The 18,345-nt window shown below is 39.4% G+C and overlaps 1 protein-coding gene across 2 annotated transcripts in view; it reads right to left on the reverse strand.

Annotated features, from left to right (window-relative positions):
• Positions 1-5,838: 5,838 nt before the first annotated feature.
• The window catches only part of P4HA2 (prolyl 4-hydroxylase subunit alpha 2), a 59,233-nt gene continuing 46,726 nt past the window's right edge, over positions 5,839-18,345 (reverse strand). Inside the window, exons 13-16 of one of the 2 annotated variants that reach the window (XM_070933923.1) lie at positions 11,929-11,994; positions 9,084-9,152; positions 7,601-7,697; positions 5,839-6,237 (exon numbers count right to left, since the gene is read on the reverse strand). In XM_070933923.1, the coding sequence (XP_070790024.1) occupies positions 6,167-6,237; positions 7,601-7,697; positions 9,084-9,152; positions 11,929-11,994 (303 nt within the window). In that variant the 3' untranslated portion in view covers positions 5,839-6,166. Of the gene's footprint in view, positions 6,238-7,600; positions 7,698-9,083; positions 9,153-11,928; positions 11,995-12,060; positions 12,121-18,345 lie in introns of both variants that reach the window. The other variant, XM_070933924.1, reaches the window with a different exon arrangement.

Below are 18,345 nucleotides of genomic sequence, written 5' to 3' on the forward strand. Positions count from 1 at the left end.
TCTCTCTTTTCTTCCCTTCTTACTTTCTCTTCCCCCCCTTTCTTCTCCTCCCTACTTCCTCTTCCTTTCTCCTTCTCCTCCTCTCTTCCTCCCTCTCTTACCCTCACTCCTACTCTAATTTCCCTTCCCTTCCTTCATCCCTCTCTATTGCTGTATCCTTTTATGCATATGGATTACTCAGAGGGCTGAAAAAGTTATTTTTGACTGGTCCTCGCACTTTTGACCAGTCCTCAAACTTATGACTGTCCTCACATTTTACGTTTTTTGCCCTATCTTATCACCATGGTGAAGAGAAGCAGTTGTGAAATGAGTGACATGGTTGTTAAGAATGCTGCACGGGCATAAATGTGAGGATGGTCATAAGTGTGAGGACCAGTCAAAAGTGCGAGGACTTGTCAGAAATGACTTTTTTCTATACACATAGCCATGGCCACCCGGTCACATGACCAGCTAGCCACGCCCATCCAGTCACATGACCTCCAAGCCACGCCCACAAATTGGTGGGTGTCCCGCTTTACCAATGTTAAAATCTGGTCACCTTAATTAAAACTCATCTTTTCTCAGGTGCAAACCATACAATGATGTCTTAATCATTTCCACAGTCCAACAATTCTGTTGTTTTTAGGATGGCAATCACAGCAATCTCCTGCCTATTACTGTAAGCAGTGCATTTTCTTGATCACCGAGATTAAATGTTCCATTTCTACATGTTAGAAGTTCAGTTACTTTTCAGTTCATATACTCTAATCTGATTCACACTACTTGTTTAGGAAGGAATGAGTCAACTGTTTTCTTTCACAGCCCTTACTGAGATCGAACATCAACTGAAAATGCTGGGAACCAAAATTGCCTGCAAAGAAAATCCCCTTTGCTTGATATTAGGAGGCAAAGACCACAGATATTAAACCACGCTCCCCCTCTATAAAAGGTAATTGTAAAGGTTCCCCTCGCACATATGTGCTAGTCGTTCCCGACTCTATGGGGCAATGCTCATCTCTGTTTCAAAGCCAGAGCCAGTGCTGTCTGAAGACGTCTCTGTGGTCATGTGGCTGGCGTGACTAAATGCCAAAGGCACCCGGAAGGCTGTTACCTTCCCACCAAAGGTGGCCCCTATTTTTTTACTTGCATTTTTTACGTGCTTTCGAACTGCTAGGTTGGCAGAAGCTGGGACAAGTAACGGGAGCTCACCCCATTACGTGGCACTAGGAATTTGACCCATTCAACTGCCAACCTTTCGATCGGCAAGCTCAGTGTCTTAGCCACTGAAAAAAAACCTTTAGAAATTTTATGAAGTGTAATTTAGGTCTCCTATTGTTTATTCTGCAAATAAGAAAGAGATCCCATTAAATGCTTTCAGGATTCTGTCAGACTCTGAACTTGACAGGGGCTATACAATTTCTTCATAGACAAATTAAGAGAATGGTTACACAAGTATTTTGGACAATGGACAAAATAAATGTTTAAACAGTATTTTTAAGGAAGGGAAGGAAGATAATAACTCTCCACTAGTATTTGTCTGACAAAATTCATCACAAAATATATCATTGCTTTGTTAAGTGAAGGAAAGTAAGTATAAATGATTGCTTTGCATTTTTTCTGTCTACTAATTTCTGTCATTTCTGTATTTTATAGGTCTATTATATCTCAACTGCAACAGTTAGACGACCCGTTGGATGCAATAAAGAATCAGAGTTTTCTTTTTCCTGCTATATTGTGGCTGTCCATATTTTTTGTAACCTAGATATGGCAGCACTTAGTGTTGTAGATAAGAGACCATAAAAAGAATAACTTTATTTTTCATGTATATTTGTTTGTAATATAAATGGGAAAGGATTCTGAATAGTGTAACGGGAACCAGATGTCTGCTTAGTCTCAACTGTTCAAAAGCTTTATGCTATATTGGTCCACATTTTAATTTCAATATAACTGGTCAGAATCCCTTTGGCAATTACTCAAGAGAAAAATAGAAGCAAAGTATTTTTGTGTTTCAAATCATAACCCAAGGGAATAAGGCATTGCTGTTTCAGGCCCAAGAAGGCAGTGGGATTTCAGATTTTGCATTCTGAGCAGAAGACTGCTTGTTCAGGTGGATACACAAAGCTGCCATACATTGAATCAGAGTAGTGAGCCAGGTAGCCTGGTTTTTATGGGCTTTTAATACTCTTTGTTGTTTCTTTTCACAATTTTCTTTCATCCATCCATCCATCCATCCATCCATCCATCCATCCATCCATCCCTAATCAGAGTAGATATTATGTAGTAATTGTGGCTGAATGTTGGAGGATAGAATCATATTTTCTACAGGGCCTCCTGTCCCATTACCAAAGATTCAGTCTCCCTCACTGGAGATGGATAATATTTAATCTACTGTTTCAAATAGCAAAAAGTATTGGATTGATCCTTTTATCTATAGGTGTTCACAAACCTAGCTTATTTTTGCTTTTATTACAGAATGTACCAATAATTATATCCTCCTCCCAGATTTTTATCAGAGTGCTGGACCTAAGCCCTTTATGATGGTGTTGCTAACAAGTAATTTAGTATGAGTTTGTCAAGCATGAGAATTCGTCTTGTCTAAATTTTTTTGGAAACTCTTATTAAGTATTGGGCATGAAAGATTTCCATTTTATAGTTCAACATGAAAAAACTTTGTTTAAAGACAAAAGGAGGGACGTGGTGGCCTCTAACTCACTCCAAAATGTAGATCTAAATTTCTCTAAGTAGGATAGCCTGGTCTTTATAGAATCCAAGAGTTGAACAAAAATGTTGAGTGCACATCACTGTTTAGAGTCCAAAACAAATTTGTACATGTTTTTATCATTTATTTTGAGAATGTGTCTAATTTTCTGATTTAAAATTGGCCCTCATGTGTACCAATGCAATAAATGATTCTCTAAATATGTTATAGTATTAACCCCCACCCCCCGAAAACATCAACTGACCATAAAAAATTGGATTTGCCGGGGATTTTTTTAAACGTATTGAGAATAAGGAAAATTTTTCAGCAAGGCAGATTTAATCATCTTGTGAAACAACAGCAATCTCTTCACAAGCCAAGACTTTCTGGGAAGGAAATACCAAAATGCAGTTTGATGTCTATCTGTCCTACTTTCTAATAGTCTACTTACTGTCAATGTTAAAAAATTGAGACTGGATGTGATAGTCTTCATGAAGATTCTGGATACAGGTTCATAGTGAGTCCAGCACCTCTGCCCTAAACTTTGCTTTTCTCTTCCAAGTTCTGTGTCAGATCCTTATCTTTTTTTATGGTCTAAAAAAGCAAATTACCTAAAATCAAAATAATATCTGAAGCAAGGCAACACATGCACTCTCTCTCTCTCTCATATCTTCTTGCAACGTTATTTTTATCTAGTAATCAGCCCACTTATGCTAAAGGATGTGAAAAACAATCTGAATAACAGCTCTAGTTACAGATATTAACAGATCTGCCCTCAACCAAGAGCTTTATGAATCAGCCACATCAAAACAAACGTTTTGAAGTGGGATACAAGAACACTATGATCAAACAAGCTAAAGCATACAGTATAAGCTTACTATGTTGTCATTCTGGGTTTTTTTGTTTGTTTTTATTTAAGGCAGAATCTCTATTGTAGCACAAGGGTTTATGAATGCCCTTGGAAGCAACTCTGAGAGAGGTTGTTCTCTCTCTTGGCCTTCCTGGATTTCACCAAACAGCTGGTATTAGAATGGTTGAGAAAGGTGTCGGGACTCTCTTTCAAGTGCCTTTGTGCTCTCACAGTGGCTCCCAAGTGTTACCCACGAAGATATGGCCAAGATGGAGGCTTTCTTGTCTAGCACCAATTTTCCCTTTTTCAAGGGTGACTTCGTGCTGTGTCCTGGCACTGAGCTGGCATCTCTAGCATTGCATCTCCTATACTTCATGTAGGAGCACGACATCCCCCAGGGCTGTTGCAAGAGCCATTGCTAAGAGCACAAAGTTGGCAAAGGAGTCCTGTCTTGAAAGTTTAGCTTGCACATATGCAGATGGAAGATTGATAGCTGCCTTGTCCAGTTTATGCAGTCTGACAATTTTATTCACGGGAAAGGGAGGGGTGATCAAATAAATGCATTTATTATTTTAACTGTCATGACTCAAGGACATTTGAGGACCTCCTTGAGTCATTTTTTCTAGCACAGCATTTTGTACTGTATGAAACCAGCCAATGATACTTTCTTCAATAAATCACAGATAAGCAGCGCTTATCTTATTGGGTGTATCCCAACTCTTATAATATAAATGGACACTCGCCCACTGACTGGTATTATTTTTAACAGAGTATTGCATGGGCTTGCCCTTTCTTAAAGATCCAATGATCTGCAGATTTTATCACGTAGCCGCACTATTTGAATTCATAATCATTTAGCAGATGATTAACTCAGAGCCTCCTCCCATTGTATGTATGTTATGAATAGGGTTACTGAGTGTTTCCCCAGCTAGAGATGAAAGGAAAAGAGCCAGTGCTTCTCAGGGATGGACCCTTAGAATAATCTTTCTCTGCAGATCTGCCACTCTGAAGGTTACATTGGCTGGAACAGATGGGAGCTGCATGTCCAAGATCATATGGACAGCCATATTGCTTATCAAGAAATTCTTATCTTATTTAGATAAGACATTCTACATTAAGTCAAAAAGTTATGTTTGCCATAGTTAAAAATGTAGTAATATACAGTACATACAGTATACATAAAGTCTCAACTCTCTCCAACAGAAAGTTTTATAAACTTTTGTATTCTCTTTTCTCATGTGCTCCAAGTATTTTCTAAGAATTAAGCAGTACAGCATAGTGGAATCGCCAGCTGATCATTATTTTTAGCTATAATTCGAATCCTTGTACACTTTAGATGTTCTAATTTTCCCCATGAGGGCATTTTCAAAAGTCCGTAACTCGAACATGTGGTCTGGATCCAAAGCAACTTTTATGGTTTTTGTGTTTGCCTTCCGCTTCACGCCCATTGCACTCAGAGCAAAGACATTGTTTCATATGCTTTTGCATTTTTTTAAAAAAAAAAAAACTATAACACAATGGAATTCTGTAGGCAGCCAGATACCACAAACTTGGTTGACTAATGCCACACTTTTTGAGAGAATGAGAGTTCTTAACAGAAAATTCATTTCCTATTAAATAAAATGTCTGCATGACTGAAGAAAAGGATGGTCGCGTTAGTGATTCGTGACCATATAAGCATCTTTTACCATTCATTGGGGTATTTTTTTTAATACTTGGGAAGATAACAGAAATGATATCATCATGACATCAGGCAAATTGAGTGGGATCAGTATGGTTCTGGATGTTTAAAGTGTCTGTGTTTTGGTTCTGTTTTGCACTTAGCAGGGGACAGATTGAAAGTCACCTGGTGATTCATGGTCTGAAACTCCTCCCTTTCCCAGCCTTTCCTTCAGAGTGAACAGTGTTTTAGCTGGGAATAGGAACCTGCTTGTTTCTCTGCTTGTTGCTGGTTGTATTTTTTCCCCCCACTATGAAATATAGTTCACATGGCTGAATTTTTATGTTTACCTTTAGTTTAGTCACAGAGGAAAAAACCAACAAATACATATACATATTTGTGATATTCGATATATTTTCCAAAGCATGATTTGAAGCCTGCTGACATGTTGCTGTGCACATTCATCTGAAGCCACGATTTTCAGGTTCTTCACCTACATGAGATTTCTTCTTCCCAATTCTGCAGCAAATGATATCTGTAGCTATTATGAAGCCTAAGTCACCTTTGGCTTCCTCTTCCCCGCCGAATAGCTAGTGACGTGGGAATGATCTCAACACTTGCCACAGATTAAGCACACATGACACACGTGGCTTCTTTTTAAAAAGGTTTAATGGAAGTTGCACTTCCTAGAAAATACAGTAACATTTTCAAAATATACATTTTGAAAAAATGTTCTATGACCAATGTGTAATGTATCACGTTGCTGGATGTTGCAGAAACTGAAAGGAGAAGAGAAATGACAGTGTCCACATATAAGCACATAGCACCAACTATCCAAAGAGCTGTCTTGTTTTCCTGTAAGATGCTGCCTTTCTTCAATAAATAATGCTCTCATTTTCATAGTAGAAGTCATTTCTTAGAAATGAACTGAACAACGCAGAAGGCTGACAGCAGAGGAAGAAAATATGGTTGGGCTGGTTCAGTCCACTTCTGTTGTACCACATGGTCTTAAAAATTCATTTCCTCTCTCATGAAACCATTTGTTTGATACTGTTAAAAAAACCAAGATTGTTACACTTATTCATTTATATTAAAAACTTATTTGCCATCTGTCATACAAAGCATCTTCAGCCATTGTATGACTCTAAAAATACACAAATACTTTAAATTATATAAAATGATAAATGCAATCGATATAGTAATAAAAGCAGAACTACCTATAACTTTCCTGCATCGCATTTTAGAGAATAGAATTTTATTTGACAACATACAATTCACATATAACATTGATAATAGTATTTCAGTCTGCTCTAAATCTAGTTTTTGAATGAAGATGCATATAATTGGATATATAATTTTTGGCCATTATATTCATATGATATGCTTGTGGGTGTGAAGCCTTGGAAGATAGCTTTATATACCACCTATCTACCTCTTCATGTTGAATCCTTGAGGAGTTGTGCACAAGTGATTTGTAGCAAAGAGCTTTATTTGACTTATCTTGTCCATTTTCTCCAGCTCCCAAAATGCAGAAGGAAAAATGATTTATTTTAGTCCCACTCAATTTATGAATGGTAAGGAAGGTTTCCAAAGGAGTGTCAATGGGCTACATGTGGCTAAAGAACAGTTTTCACCGACTTTGATAACTACAGATGTGTGAATTTCCAGAATTCTCAGCAATTGCACATCTGGAAAACACTCAACTTGAGGAAAACTCTCCTACAGCTGATGCAAATGAGAGTGTTTAATATCTAATATAACATCCCATGAGCAGAAAGGGAGATGGATCATGATGCTCCTATAAAACTTGAGTTTTAGAATCACCCTTAGTTCATTCTGGCATGATTATATACAAACCTTCCTGGCATCCCTCTCCCCTCGCCACCATTACTTTACGATGATTGCTCCCTGATAGGCACTTTATGGCCCTACGGCATGCATAAAGGTTTTCTTCCTGACAATGGTTGCACTGAACACAATATGCCCACTGAGAGCCAATGCCATCTGAGAAACGTCAATGAGCCTTGTGGGTGGGAATTAACAGGAGTGCTCATACGGGGAGTATTCCTTGTTAAATGATATATGACTGATGCTAAAGACAACTACATGGAACTCTGAATGTTCAAATGTTCTGTTGCTTAAAATTTCATTGAAATGCTACGTTCTTCCTAGCTAGTACTCACATCTTGTCAGTATTATAGCAGATAGCATTTTCTATTTTTCTTATCCTATAAGTGACCATCAAAGTTGTAGACATAAGCTAATAGCAAAGGAATCTTAATGTGGGAGTACATTGTCCAAGAATGTGTCATAGCAAGACAAAAATCCTATACCAAAAATAATCCAGTGTTCCTTAGCTGTTTGACAAACCTTAAATCTTGCTTCCCAAAACAAAGATATCATTTTTACTTACCCCATTTACAGCCTACTAACACTGGGCATGCTGCATGTCTCGTTCGATAATCACCTTCTCCACTTCGGAAGAGGTTATACCAGAAAACTGCAGTCCCCTGAAAACAACAACAAACTTTACTCCTTTAAATAAATTCAGTGTTGAGTGCATTTTCATCTAATTTAAGACTGCTATAAGAATAGAGAGTCCATAGGATATTCATACCTAGTTGTTGTTTTTAATATGTTGGAATTTATTTACAATATTTTCCATTTCCACTTTTAATGTCTTTGAATGTAGGAGGAAAGTGGAAAAAAAGGAAATGTGTGCTTTCAAGATAGCCTTAACTCCTGGTGACTGTCTAGAGAAGTCTCTGCAGTTGTCCTGGCATCCTTTTCAGAAGTGGTTTGCCATTATATCCCTCCCAGGGCTAAGAGAGTGACTGATCCAAAATCACCTAGACCAAAGTCTAAGGGGGTGTTAGAACTAACACTATACGAATTCATGCTCTCTAGAAATGAAGAAATACATAACCAACGATAAGAAAAATATTATTTGACACAGATTTTGCAGATTCTTTTATTAATTAGAATGAAAATTGCAGTTAATTTGTAAATACATTTTAAAGCTGCAAAAATATATGGTAGGAATAATGCAAATTACTGTTCATGTATTAAATCTATTAACTACAAATTAATAACCAAATTATTGGTTATTCTAAATTATTTTAGCAACAGAGTTAAGACAAAAAGCTCTCCGTTCCAAAAATTACACCAAAACATGATACTGACAACTGCAAAATTAAAAACAGGCTTTCTTTGGAGAAAAATTAATTAGGCCCTTTAAACCAACATAATATTAATACCCATATGAACTGGAACTTGGGAAACAGTACTGCTCTTCACTGAAGAGAAATGCATTTATAGCAAACACAAGTATTTCTTGGATGCAGGTTACATTTATTTCAGTGTGACAGAGATGGATCCCCTTAATTTTTTAATGAAAAGTGCCAAATTGGCTGGATTCACTTATTGCATTAAGCTGTGGAATATTATGGAAGACCCATTGCAAATATTAATTAATTTGATTCGTAAACTTCTAGTCTGCTTGAGAACTGAGGGGTTAGAATGGGCATGCAGCAAAGAGAAGAAGAAATCCTATTTTGTTATTAGAAAGTAAAATTATATGGAGCCCTTTAATTAAACAAAAGGATATAATGCTCCTTAAATACACGTTGTAAAACTCTTTCCGGCAAAGACAGATTTAAAATTCTGTTCAATACAGAGGAAGGCTGTCTGAGTAAGGATCAGCCTAAAATTTAATGACTGGTGCTGTCCCACTGGAATATTCTCACTTATGGATAGCAACCACAATTTTCTCATTGCAACAATCTTGTTATCCTGAATGACTAACTAAGTAGAAATTCTGTAGATCAATAGACTCCAAACTTAATTATCACCTTTCTAGTGGGAAAGCATTTGTTACAGAAAAGCACAATTGTTACCTTTTTGGGCCAAATTGCAGCTCCAAAATCTGGGAAAACTGTTGCACCTCCTGCTTCAACATCACTCATCTGAGAAAGAAAATGGGACATCCGTAAGATCTTCCACTGAGTCCACATCAACTCTTTTTTTTTCCTTATCTAGCAACAGTTTGCATCCTTTTGCAGGATGAAGGCCACATCCTAAGAAGTGGATGGAGCCAGGATAAAACCGAAATTTGATTTAATTTACACCCAAATGTAAATTGTACAGATAATACGATTACTGTACTCCTCATATATTTCATAATAAATTTCCCCTTCTGTCACATTAGAAATGTATGCAGCAACCTCTCGAGAGGTTCTGGGAGCCACATTCAAAGTTTTGAAGGCGCATCCATGACATCTTTTAACAGGGAGAGAGAAAAAGCCCATGGACGCAGATTTTTAGGAATAAAAAACCCAACATAAGCATTAAAAATAGTTATTTTAAAAAAATATAATAGAGAAATAAACTTACTTTTATTTGGTATAAAAACAGTTAGTGTTTGATCACAATTGGGACTAATAGCACAAACTTATCTGTACTTAATACAGGTAGAACTCAAGTTATAAATGTAATGGAACCTGCCAATTACATTCGTAACTTGAGGATACGTTGGAGTGAATCACATAAAATGAATGTGATCACTCCCTGCTTTCACTCGCGCGTTCACTAATCAAATGCACAGGTCGTTAAGTGCACATGAGGTATCTCAGGGCGGGGAAGGCCATGGGGTGGGGGGGTGGGCTAGTAATGGAACAGGCCACCTGCTTCAGACCACCCAAGGCCTGCCTGGAGCCACTGAGATATTACATGCTCCCTCCCCTGGGGTCCCCACAATTGCTCCTCCCCATCTTGCCGCTGTCACTTACCTTGTGAAGATCTATAAATTGTCTCCTCTCTAGCCTCTCTGCCTTGGTTTCTTTGCCAGATTGCAGTCTCAGCCCAAAAAGCATTTGCAAGCCGACAAGACTTTGGGGTAACAAAATTGGGTTGCTTCAAGCCTCCCATCAGCTTACAAATGCTTTTTGCACCTTTCCAGACAGAGGGAAGGCCTCTCTGTTTGCAAAGCCTTTTGCTGCAGATCTCGTGCAGGCCTTGGTTCGCAGAGAAAAGAGGCCTAAAGTACTGCAGTATGAGATCATGCAAGATCAGTAGCGTGAGACTTTGCGCTATTGATCTTGCATGATCTAGGACTACTTTAGGCCTCTGTTCTCTTGTGAATGCACCAAAGCAGGTGAAGGAACTGACGACTCGCTAGATTGTCACAAGGTGAGTTTCCACAGGCCCAGTGCCGGTGGCGGGGGGGAATAGGCAGGGGCAAATGTTGCAGTACCTCTGCCATCATTTGTAAATGTAAATGACTGCAGTGGTGCTGCAACATTCTTAACTTCAGGATTGTGTTTTAAGTATTTGGGAGGGTGTTGTTGTAACTTCGAACAGTTGCTAAGTGAACTGTCGTAACTAGAGGATTACCTGTATATGGCTTGAAGACTGCAGCCTTCATCTCTTCCTGATTTTGGGGAGATTACATTACTAATCAGAGAATAAAGACTACTGTCTTCTGGTCAATGCATTTGCTTAGTAAATTGAAAAATTGCCTTAGCTCTAACGATACTGCTTAATTCTGTGCTTCTCTGAGCAATCTATTTATGAATTTGAAACACTGCAATGAAACTAACACAGCTTTATTTTGGTTTAGCCACAGATGCCACAGAACACAAGCATTTGTATCTTACATAGTGCATTTACTTTAAACTAAGATGAGGAGTTACTATTTTTGTGTAATAGTTCTGAATCTAAATTGTGTAGAGTAGCACCTTCCTCCTCGATTTGTAGATCTACATAATGTAACTCTGTTTCTAGCACTAGTATTAACCTCAAAGTGATACAGGCAGCTGCAGCAGAAACAGAAGGGCAATCATATTCCATTCTGTAAATTTTGTTCAACTGATGGAACATATATTTGGATTCAAACTACCATGTTTTAATTTAGGGACAATAAGGCCCCTCTAAAGAGATGCAATCATCCTACAGGACATGGAATTTAGCAAATTTTAGGAAGAAACTGAAACGCTGAGATGGTAACTGAACGTGAAATACCCTAATCTTTCTGGTTCCATGCTACTTTGGAGATTCTACTGAATTGCTTTATCATTGTTATCTTTAAGCACATGTATCTTCCAGTTAAAACGGCAAAATATGACTAGAGCTGGATGTTGGCTACAGCAAGCAGAAAGATATCAGCAATTCTTTCTCTGGATCAATGATTTTAGAAGTCTAAGTCTGAATGAATGCCCACTAGGTTTAATGAATGCTCCATAATTGCTAGACTGCAGATTAGAAGTGATATTCTAATGAACTAGTAACAGTAATAATAACTACACTGCAGGCACATATCTGGAATAAATTAATGACTTTTATTAGTCATTTTCTAATTTCTAAATTTCTAATTCTAAATTTCTTTAAAAACTGAGATCCTGATTTAAATAACTGCAATATTTAACATTTTCAAGTCATGGGAAGTAAAATGAGAACAGATTCTGTGGCTGCACAAATAATAATGATCGAATGGGTTCCCAAATCAGTTCTCACAAAAGCTCCACTGTTAAAAATGTATTTTAGTCACTAATTTCCTTTGCACAATTAAGCCAAACTTCATAGTGTACATGAAGAAGAAGGTGGAAAACTAAATCTCCACAAATACTATGACTTCAATTAACACTGGGTCAACAATCTCTAAAAAAAATCATGCAATTAATTCCATTTAAGATGGTAGCATGAAAAAACAAGTCTTACTCTACTTTTCCAAGACTTTATACTTACATAGTTCAAAAAAGTGGCCAAACGGTTCCCAGTCCCTAAATGCTTGAAAACATCAGGTTCCTCTTTCTACAAAATTAAATAAAAGTAAACTGCAAATTTCAAGCACGGGGACAAGAATACAAAGATACTTACATAGTTAAGAAATGTTGCTAGCCTATTTCCTTCCGTTTTGAGTGTGAAGTCAAAGGGTCGCTGAAACAAACAACAACTTTAACCCAACTTCCAAATTGATTGCAGGTTTGTTGCTTTGGAAACAGGATGTGGAGGTTGCCTACAAATCTTAATAGAAGGAAGGCGCACCCAATTGTTCCAGGGACTTTTTCTCAGGTGTATATGAACAGGGTTGCAGGTTTAAGTCAAAGTCTCAGATGCAATAGCATATTAATTCAACATATTCAAAAAACATGTCTGCAAACGAACAGTTGTTTTAGTCCACACTCTGTGCTAGACCATAGTTTATTTACAATAGTGGCGAATATCTGTTGCTCGGGTATAGGATGAGAGGTGAAGGTTTGTTCTCTGATTTATTAGTCATTTTCTAAGAAATTTCCTAAAAATCTGAGATCCTGATAGAAAAAGCTGCAATATTTAACACTTTCACATCATGGTTGCCCACAAGCTCGGAGAACGAACCTTCACCCTCATACCATGGCTTTCTGAATAAGTCACAACTGAGATTATATGCTGAGACTGTACTGTATGTCAAAGTTACAAACCACCATGGGTGGCTTCACACAACATGCTTAGCCAAAAATAAACAAAACACATTTTGGTTTAGCACAATGAGATCTCTGTGAACCCTCTGTGACTGACAAGAGTTGTAATACATCAGATATGCTAATAGGTTCTTTTTTTCCACTATTGGATTAGTATATTTGGTAAACCTGTGGCTGAATGATCATTCCGTGCACTTTAAAAAGTGAAAAGTAAAGGGCACTTTTCAGCTAATAGAAATCAAAAGTGCCATTTCCCATTCATGACCAGCAGCCAAGAACGGAAAAATGCTGTGTTACTAAATCCCAACTAGCCATAGAGCAACTCTCCTTATCTTTGTACTTTGTACTTTGTACTTTGTGGGGGGGGGGGGGAAACAGATATAAGAGCAATGAACATTTTTCTATTAAAAGCAAGGTTCTTTCAGGCCTTTATTGATACTATGCTACAATGGATGACAAAAGTGGCAATGCTTTCAGCTAAGTGAATGCTGTTTTTTCTGGAACTACAACGAGGAATTGTTCCTGAAAAATACAGTTAGGATCAATAAATATGTGATATCATGGCACATTAATGCCACAGGAATCCCCAAACTTTCTGATCTGGTTATTACACCTGAAACTTTGAGATCATGTTACAGTAGTAGGACAGAGGAGAGCTAATAGGATAGATTTTTTAAAAAAAAACATTTAAATTTATAAATATAACATGTTAAAAACAGCATAACAGCTCTTTAAAAAAATGAAAACTGGTCTTCAGAATGATTTATGATCAGTACCAAAATATTTTTTATAAGCGTAGGAGAATCTATGATCAAATAAGCAAAGCTATGACTGCCTGTGAATGGCAGGTTAGTGTGTAATAAATCTGCCCGCATCCATAGTTTAATTGTGGATGAGAGAACAACCTGGCATGCATAATCTGGGTAGGGCTAGAGGAGGAGATCCTTCTCTGGAAATATGACCATCTAGGTTTCAGGTTTGGCACCAGCCACAATCCCAGGGAAAGAGATATAGCTCTGGTCATCTGCAACTCATTGAGGGCTCTTAGAAGCTCTGCCTAGTAGATATGTTGATATGAGATTCTCTAGCTTAAGCTCAGCTTTCAGGAACAAAGTTGCATTGATTGCCAGTTGGCTACCAACTGCAATTCAAGCTGCTGTTTATTATCTATAAAGCTCTATATGGCATAGGGCTTAGATACCTGTGAGACCATTTATCTCCAATTGTTTCCGTTCAGCCAATGCATTCCAACAGAGTGGTGTGCTTTAGGTCCTCTCCATTAAATGTTACCGTCTTGTGAGGCTGAGCAAGTATGCTCTCTCTGTTGTGGGTTCCTCTGGAACAGCATCTCCTCTGATATAAGGATGGCACCCTGTCTCCTGGGATTCTGGAAAGCTTTGAAAACTTGCCTCTAGTCCCAGGCCTGAAGTTGATGTCTGTCATTGTTTAATGAACCCAGTTTTCTTTTCTGGATTTTGTTAAGAGTATTTTAGTCTGAGCTGCCTGTTGACTTAATGTTTGTCGTTATTTTTATGTTTTTTAGTTTTGTATGCTGCCCAGAGTTGACCAGAATAGGACAGCTAATAAATTTCAACCAGTCAATCAATAAACAGTTATACAACTGCTTTGGAAACTTGAATTATCATAAAACAACAGCAAACAGATTCAAATTATAACCTGTGCTATATACAGAGCCTGGAGGACCAGTCCAAATCCCTAAGAAATCCAGCTGCTAACTTTCCTCAAATTTGGCTGCTGACAACTAAATTCCAAGCATGACATATCATCCAAGAATGAATATCTTGTTGATTGTTTCATTGCCTCCCTTACACAGATCAGTTTTAGTGAAGAAGCTTTAAGTATCCACTGATTTGATATAACAGATTTGTCCTGACACAGATGCAATCAGATAATAGCTTGTTTTATCATGTCTTTATATAGTAAGACATGATCCCAAGGCCCTAATATACACAAAGGGAAGAAAGGAAAGAAAAACAAAGTCAAAAAATAGTGCTACTCTAAGAAGTTAAAAGTATTGTGAGACTATTTTTTTAATTGAGTTGTTTCCATAATAATAGTTTGTGGAATGCAGCAAAAATAATCTTGACTTTAGCAAAGCATTTCACCAAAAAATTTAAAGATATCCTGATTGATAAGCTAATTAAATGTTTATTAAGTAGATAATTCAGATGGCTTGAAAATCATACTCCGTATTCATCAACAATTTATCATAAATTGGAAAGAGATATCAAGAAAGGTGCCATAAAATGAATCAGTTGGAGACTCACTTCAATTCTGTGTATCTAGAACCTACACACACGCCTCTTTGGATGTTCAGAGATGGGCATAGTTTGTTGCAGGGAATGCTAAATTGTAGTAATTGTTGACCATGTAAAAATTGGAACCACCTCAACAATCTTCAAACTCTATTACAGAACCACTGAGAAATAACATGACTATGATTTCAAAGATACCTCTCAGTTGGAACCTGAACAATGTATTAGATAGACAGATGGTTACCTCTTAATTAACTTCTTCTAGAGACAGCTGAAATAGAAATGTGATCTAATCTTACCAAGTGTTTCCTATCCCCATTTGACTTTATTGGCTAACATGTAGATGGTTGAAAATATACCATTGGAAGAAAAGCCACAGCATTGTTTCTTGATATTATTATTCTCCAAATCATGAGGGAGTTTTTCCAGGAAAAGATGGGCTGGTGAATGACATCTCTTTTTCAAAACACATGTATCTTAAAGTTCTCTGCCTAAACCTCAGACACAGTACAGCTGCCTACTAATCACATCCCTTAACACAATTACCTTCTTTAAAAATAACGATTGTCATTTTATGTTCATATAAGTTTGAGAAAACTACAAAAAATTTCCTGCCATGAGACAGATAATGTACATTTGCCAGGAAAGGGATGGGGGTGGGCATATCTTTTGGGGGGAGGGATGGTGGAGTTCTTTGACATTACACCCAATCTTGGACTAATCACTTACCATTTGGCTTATAATTGAAAGTACTTTATGGGAGGAAATCCTAATTTTTCTAATTGAGAGAAAGTAATTTAGAAAAAATACAGAAGTGCACACAGTGCTTTCCTTGCTCTCCGTGTTAAGTCCTCGACTTACGACGGGCGTCCCTGATTGGTTTAGACGCACGGGCTTGTCGGCGGGAGAATGTTGCCCTCCTATTGGTTGTTTAGTTTGACAGCTACAGTATAAATAGCTGTCAAACCCCTTGTTCTCCGTTCTGTTTATTCCAAGCCTCTACAGCTGTTGTTTAGAAATAAAGAGTTCCTGTTTGACTTAACCTGGTCTCGCCTCAGTTATTGGACCCCGGGTCGCTCTACAGAGCACTGGCGACGAGGATGGGATCCTGGGCGTGAAGAGACAGGTGGTCAACAGCTGAAGTCACTAGCGCTAAGCCAAGGCGCTAGCGAAGTCACTAAACGACGAGACGTCGTTTGAGAAGACAAGTTTCTCACAGAAACAGAACCGTCCTTATCAGGATGGCACCCCCAACATTCGCTCCTTTCAACCCAGCCACAGAAACCTGGAACTCATACGAGGCTAGATTCGAGTGCTTCCTGGAAGCGAACGACTATACAGGGCTGTCCAGCAGCCGGAAAAGGGCACACTTTTTAAATGCCTGCGGTCCCGAAATGTTTGCTGTCGCGCTAGCCCTGCTTGCCCCAGTCCCTGTCCAGACAGTGTCGTGGGAAGTCCTGAGGGACAAACTGAAGAGCCATTACGAACCCACGCCATCGCGGATAGCTCGAAGGTTCGCTTTCAGACAGATCCTTCAAGCTGAGGGGGAATCCATCAACCACTACATGGCCACCCTCAGGACTGCCGCCTTAAACTGCGAATTTGCCCAGCTAGAAGACTCTCTCCTGGAGCAGTTCGTTTGTGGCGTAAAAGACTTAAGAATACAACGCCACTTGTTAGAGAAGAAAGAAATTACCCTTGCGACTGCCATAGAGGAGGCCCAGGCGTGCGAACTATCTAGCAGATCTACCTTAGAAATTCGTAAATCGCAAGCCGCCGCTCCTGCCACCAAGCCCAACACCATCCATTCGGAAGAGGCAGACTCTGAGGTGATTGAGGAGGAGGAGGAGGAGGTTAGCCGTCTCAAAACCTCCAAGGGCAAAAGAAATACCTCAGACAAGGACTTCACAGGGTCTCCCTGTCAAGGCTGCGGTGAAATGCATCCCAGAGCGGCTTGCCGTTTTAAAACCACCATCTGCCGCAGATGTGGAAAAAAGGGGCACCTGGCAAGAGTCTGCCGGGCTAATCTGCAAGGAACGCAGCTGAACGCCTCCAGACGACCGTTTCAAAAAACACCCAAGCCAAGCGGTGACTGTTTTGCTGTTTCAAAGAGTAACAACGCTCCTGCAGTGTCTGCCCGCCAAGCCAGAGTTAGTGCCAACAAGAAAATCTACATGACGATCACCATAGAAGGAACCCCCTGCCAAATGGAAGTCGACACGGGGTCTTCCAAATCTCTAATCTCTTGGCACACTCTAAAACAAGTGACACCAAATATTCAAAAACGCGCCCTTCAACCATGCCAAGTACGCCTTCGGGACTATCAAGGGAATTACATTCCTGTCATGGGCGGCACCAAGCTCCTAGTGGAGCATAAGACCTTCACTGGCAAGCTTCCCGTGATCATCGTACGAGACCCGCTGCCCAGCCTACTGGGGCTTGACTGGTTTGGTGCTTTAGGACTTGGCATAACTGGCATCCATTCAGTACACCCTGATAACTTTGAGGATCTCATGGCCGAATTCGCAGACGTTTTCAACGACGACTTAGGTAAATATAAGGGATCTCCCATCTCCCTCAATTTAGACCCAAAAGTAGCCCCCGTTAGATTAAAGCCCAGGAGGGTGCCATTTGCACTCAAACCTCTGGTGGATAAAGAGTTAGATAAACTTATTGCACAGGGCATTCTAGAGCCCACCGACCACGCCCCCTGGGAGACCCCCATAGTCCTGCCCATCAAGCCAGATGGGTCTATCCGCATCTGCGCGGACTATAAAAATACAGTAAATAAGGCCCTCCAAGCCCACCCTTATCCTGTACCCGTAGTGCAACACTTGTTGCACTCATTGGGCAATGGCTCCATTTTTGCCAAGCTGGACATGGCACAAGCCTATCAGCAACTCCCCGTTGACTCTGCCACGGCTGCAGCCCAGACCATAGTTACCCACAGGGGGGCATTCAAATGCCACCGCCTCCAGTTTGGCATTAGTGTGGCTCCTGGCATTTTCCAGAGCCTTATGGAGCGACTCCTGCAGGGGCTGCCAGGAGTCGTTCCATATTTTGATGACATCATCATCTCTGCCTCCAGCCAGTCAGAACTTAAGGACAAGCTGAGGACAGTCCTACGCCGTTTCCAAACGGCTGGCCTTAAGCTTAAGAAGGCTAAGTGTAGACTTGGGGTGCCCCAGGTTGAATTCTTAGGGTATTTGATAGACGCCTCTGGCATACATCCCACCCCCTCAAAGATAGCTGCCATCAAACGGGCCCCCACCCCTGGCAACAAAACCGACTTACAAGCCTTCCTCGGGCTTTTAAATTTCTATAGCACCTTTTTGCCACACAAGGCCACTGTTGCCGAACCCCTGCACCGTCTGTTAGATAAGAAATCCCCCTGGCGCTGGGGCCCCCGGGAGGCATACTCTTTT

This window comes from Pituophis catenifer, unplaced genomic scaffold (assembly GCF_029215685.1).
Source record: "Pituophis catenifer annectens isolate HBS135680 unplaced genomic scaffold, rPitCat1.0.hap2 SCAF_2, whole genome shotgun sequence".
NCBI lineage: Eukaryota > Metazoa > Chordata > Lepidosauria > Squamata > Colubridae > Pituophis > Pituophis catenifer.